Source organism: Micropterus dolomieu, linkage group LG12 (assembly GCF_021292245.1).
Source record: "Micropterus dolomieu isolate WLL.071019.BEF.003 ecotype Adirondacks linkage group LG12, ASM2129224v1, whole genome shotgun sequence".
Lineage (NCBI taxonomy): Eukaryota > Metazoa > Chordata > Actinopteri > Centrarchiformes > Centrarchidae > Micropterus > Micropterus dolomieu.
This window is the reverse complement of record NC_060161.1, coordinates 22,415,149-22,420,427: the sequence shown is the minus strand read 5'-3', so window position 1 is coordinate 22,420,427 and position 5,279 is coordinate 22,415,149. Positions and strand designations below refer to the sequence as shown.

Genomic DNA, 5,279 nt, shown 5'->3' with positions numbered 1-5,279 from the left:
CCCCCCCCCCCCCCCCCCCCCCCCCCCCCCCCACTCAGCAGAACTTAGCGGGCATTTACCCTTCTGCTGTTCTGCTTCTATCCATTAAATACATAGCTGAACAAAACTTCACCGGACCCTCCCGGGCCTCGGACCCACCCATCTTTGTCTCCAATTCCCACGGGAAACACTGATTAAAAAGCACATTTTGGACTATTTAATTTATGCAATGGTAAAATAATTGGCAAATTAAAATGGAAAAATTTTTGAAAAACCTTGTTCGGGAAGGTTTGTCAATTTGGTTTCGGCCAAGAATTTTCATTTCAATGCATCCCTATTTTTAATGTATCATGTGCAATATTAAAGCCACTATACCCAACCACACAGAAATAAACCAAATATAAGCCCAAGATTATTCAGAACAGAATTGCTCCTAGATTAATTCCTTTTTAATTGAAAGATACTGAAATAACTTCTGTTATAAATTGGCGCTATTAAAAATTGAATATATAAATAAAATTGAACTGAAATATTTTACAACATTGGAAGGTGTTGCAGCTGTAACTTACCAAATCCTGTTGTTGTTCATTAGCAATGTTTTCAGTCTTTTGAGCAGCGGGAAGCCGTCCAGTTTTCTGACTTCATTATCAGAGAAGTCAATAGTGTCAAACTGGTCCAGAGTGGCGCCAAGATTTTCCAACACTGGGATTTTATAACCTGTGAGATAAAAAGCATTTCAGTGTGTAAGACATTGTTCTTGCACCATTTTAAAGTCAAATTCAATGCTTTTTAAGACCTCAACAAAAATCCTTTAAGACCCCAAATTTTTTCAAACAATTCCTTGGATATAAAAAAATAAATAAATAATAATATGAATGAGGCAATGCCATATTTGGTAATATTTTCACCACAGCTAAATGACTTTGCATATTCGGAATTAAAATGCATTTTCAGTTATCTGATTGTGATCGGGTAGCACTTGACCACATGAAAGTACAGGTGTAAATGCACCCGAGACGCGCAGAGGACAGATTGTGATCCGATCAGCAAAACCACCTCTGGGGGTGAGCAGGGACACTACAACCACATGGACGCAAATGCGTTTTCCATCCATCTTTACCTTCTGTATTATTCAAAATTGACAAGCAGTAAATCAGTGTGTAGTCTGACCAACACAATATTAGACAGATAAACATACACTGTTCTTTCTTATGGCTCAGGCCTGTGTTATGATGATTTAGGTAGAATTATTATTATGAGCAATGGTGGAGAAGATATCATAATATAATAAGAACGATAATTTGAGTCAAGTCATTAGATAATATAATATCATCAGGTCGGCCTGCCTACAGACCACAAGAAAAACTAACTCACCACAGTGTTATACAGTAAGCGCTCAATACAAAACCCAGTTCATCCACCAATTAATGAGTCCTTATCTCTGTTCAAATCTCCTAGGAGTCCATCTTTCTGTATCCCAGTAACCAGACAAAAAAAATGCTCAGTTTGAGGTTCAATTGGCCAACGAAAATAAAACCAAGTGTCTCATGTGACCAGAGTGTAATCGTAGCCTTTGCGATTAGAAAATCTCGTTTTATCACATTGCAAATGCAATTAATCGTTCAGCCCTATTTGATTGACGAACGAATTAGCACTTTTTTTTATTAAGATATTTTGTTGAAGAAAAGGGACCAAAAAAAAAAAAAAAAAAAGGACTATTCATGCATACATTTTGTTTTAAATGTTCTCTCTCAGATTAGTGAAGTAATCCACTGTTTGATACCTGGCTGCTGTTTGGCATCAAGTGTTTGTTCTGAGCATAAAGAAAAGTTTAAAACAATTAACCATCTGGTTTCTTCAACTTTCACTCAGGAGGAAAAGTTAGCCTAACTAGATAACTTAGCAATGTTCCACGCAGAAATATATCTCACCTGACGTGTTTAATCCAACGACTCATGCAAGTCAGCTTCAGTCATTCGTCGTCACATACGTGACTTTTGGGTTTGTTGCCTTTGTAATTATTTTCAGTTTTATCCCTCAGTTTTACATCAAACTGCAGTTTTCTTGACTTTTAAATTTATATTTTAAATTGACCATCATCATGATTAATTCAGAGCATGGTTCAAACGGGAAGAAACAAAAAAAATAATTCACTCATGCCTTGCCATTGACTACGTACATATTTTTTTTTTTTTTTTTCAAAGCAAGGTCCCATGGTGGTCCACCGGAAGGGGAGGAACTTGGGCTCTCTTTAATGTTATTCAAACCCGGGTTACAATGATAGTGCTAGTTAGAGTGTGGGATTGACATGAGAACATCTCTTTCGGACAATATATAGCTGCAGTTTGTCTTTTAAACTGCTACGGTAAAACTATGAACAGGACAGCTCAAAGTTGAGTGATGAAGAGCTCACTCCTAATGAGCTCCACAGAGCACCTGTTCTTGCGGTCACTTTGTTGGTCATTCTGGAAAATATCCTTTCCACATAAGCAGTGGATGCTGCCATGCTTATGATGTGGCTGATGATGGACAGGGTGAGAAAATGCTAATGAACTTGAGTAATTGTAAAGGGTGGTGTGAACACAGATTTTGGGAAAAATATTTATCATTGTTTGCAGTAACACCATCCAAACAATGAAACCACACATAAATAACTATCTACAAACATTTCTAAATGCAATTCAACACCATTTTTATGATTGGTCAGTAAATATATTTGTGCATTTATTTAGTTTTTCCTTCAGCCTATTGTTCCTTCTATAGTACTGAAGGATGCAGTTCTGTAAGTTGGTTAAGCATAAACACTTGTTTATATTCTTCACATATGTACAGTATTTTGATAATTAAGTGTATTAAATAGCATCTCTCTTAATTAAATTAATGCTTATTTGTCCTCGACCTTAAACAAATCATACCATAATGTAGACATGTAATTCATTTACATTGTAACAATATTTCTTAATAGGCAGCAAACAAAATCCAGCGTAATCAATGAGAATATTAGTATGTTTTATTAAGTCATTACACTGCCTCAGCATGCTGTCACATGTCTGACAGGCCACTGTGCACCACACAGAACACTAGCTGACAAATAGTGACGTTTGGCTTGATACTTATCAAGTAGGCCGTATTTGATTTCTCCCACTCTCGTCGGTACTTTCGCATCCGCATTCATTTCAGAGGGAACGCGGGGGGTTTCTTGAGCTGCTGCCGCCGTTGTTTCAACTGAACTCCCTGCCAAGAGACCCGCCCTTACCTGACTCCAACTGGTGCTGAACCTGACGGTATTAATGAAACCAACAATGGCAGCGATTACCCAGTCAGGTGTAAAAAAAAAAAAAAAAAAACAACGATTTGCATGGGATGCTGCATTAAAGACAACTTGGCTCAAGGATCCAACCAATTAGTAGTAGTATATTCCTTGGAGAAATTGACATTACTAAAAATAAATGTTAAAATATATATCAGGAACTGCATTCAAAGTATTACTAGGTCTCCAGGCAGACTCTTCTGGACATCACTTTATGGAGAAATTAACTGGCAGAAAATGTGGCTTATTGTCTTAACAAAAGGTTTCCTTTAAGATATTACATCATATATCCAACAAAAGAATAAATATTGAGTACTCTTGCACTTTGTCAATTACATGAAGAATCAATTTGTCATTTGTTTTATCAATGTATATACTGTAGAACTTTTAGGCTGGATGTTGAACTTTATATAAAAAGGAAAACTGGACAAACATTTCAACTTCAGGAAAAAGACATTCTTATATATTTTGAAAGAAACGAGAAGGTAAAAGACGTATTTTTTGTTACAATATTATTATTGGTGAAATTGAACGTTTTGGACACTTTCTACAAGAACTGCATCAATATAGCACCATGATTAAAAACATTAAAAACAAGAAGGCAATCAAGACTGACAAATTTCTTTTGGGCAGTTGATTGTCGTTTTGAATCCATGTCCTTCTTTTGTCTTTATGTATTTCTCATTTTGCTACCACTGATTGTTTTGTGTTTATAAATTCAATAAATATCGCGGGGAAAATAAACTTAAAATTAAAAAAAAAAAAAAAAAAAAACTTACGGGACAAACCTCGTCCCGATCTATTTAACGTTAGTTTTAAAATACGATTCCGTATTTTAAGAGGACGGATGGCAACCCTAGAAGAGTAAGACAGACAGCTAACGTTAGCTGGCGGCAAAGAAAACAAGGCTCCTACAAATGCATTTCCGGTCCTAGGATTGTGGTCTGAAACCTTTCGGCCGCGAATAAACGCGACATTAAAACAATTAACGTTAACGCTAAAAGCCCAGCTTTCATTTAAACAAAGCCCACGGCGCTTTCCAGAGTCTTGTCTGTTTTTGCTAGCCACGTCGGCAAGCTATGCTAGCATTGGCTAGCTCCTGGTTCTCTTGTACTTTGAGAAGTCCACATTGATAACTTAATAAAAAACTACCAGTATTCCATCTAAATTCATTCAATCTTTGTGATCCGCAGCAGCACTCACCTACGGACACTAAGTTATTCCCTATGTATCCACTATACCGGAACTCGTATGCTGCGGATACGTTCGTTTGCTTTCAGACGTTAACTTACTTTACATTGCGCAATGTTGTCGCATACAGCTACATAGTAAAATAGTTGTAACTCGGGCATACGTACACAATAAACTATAATACATCAACACTTTGCTGTTCATATTCGGAAGTACAAAAATGAATGCGCCACGTTTTTGAATGGAGTTGGGTTTTAGGCCTGCGTAAAGCCTGAGCAAGCAAACTTGCTAACGTTAGCTTAACATATCAAACTACGCAGTCGTGAAGACAGTTTAACTAACCTCGTAAATCCAACTCTCTGTCTCTCACAGGATTGGTGTATTGAGCAGCCTGCTCAATTAGCTCCGCAGATAATTTCACCATGCCGAGGACAAGATCAGACGTTACAGGTTGTTTTATTTCTGCAATAACACGGCCACTGCTGTACAACACGCTGATGCCTGGAACAAAAGCTGTCGCCAACTTTGTGGTGCTGAAACCGGTTTTATTTTGACCTAGCGGCCCCCAGCGGATGGAGGGCGTGACACTCTATATCCACCTGTTAATTTCCCTCCACACGAACATAAGCAGGAACCCAAACGAAGCATGTGGATAAACCCTTTAGCTCCATCCTGCACAATATAAGGAATGTCATTGATGATATTGAATCCAAATGATGATTTGCCAGATTTAAAGCCCCCCTCCAATGTATTTTGATGTTTCTAAGATATTTCATTTCCCTACAATATTGATTACCCA

At 37.4% G+C, this 5,279-nt stretch overlaps 1 protein-coding gene across 1 annotated transcript in view; it reads right to left on the bottom strand.

The window, feature by feature from the left end:
- Positions 1 to 5,010, bottom strand: part of snrpa1 (small nuclear ribonucleoprotein polypeptide A') — a 13,182-nt gene extending 8,172 nt beyond the window's left edge. The window contains exons 1-2 of the mRNA XM_046064376.1: positions 4,823 to 5,010; positions 549 to 696 (exon numbers count right to left, since the gene is read on the bottom strand). Of these exons, the coding sequence (XP_045920332.1) occupies positions 549 to 696; positions 4,823 to 4,904 (230 nt within the window). The 5' untranslated portion in view covers positions 4,905 to 5,010. The remainder of the gene's footprint in view (positions 1 to 548; positions 697 to 4,822) is intronic.
- Positions 5,011 to 5,279: the final 269 nt, after the last annotated feature.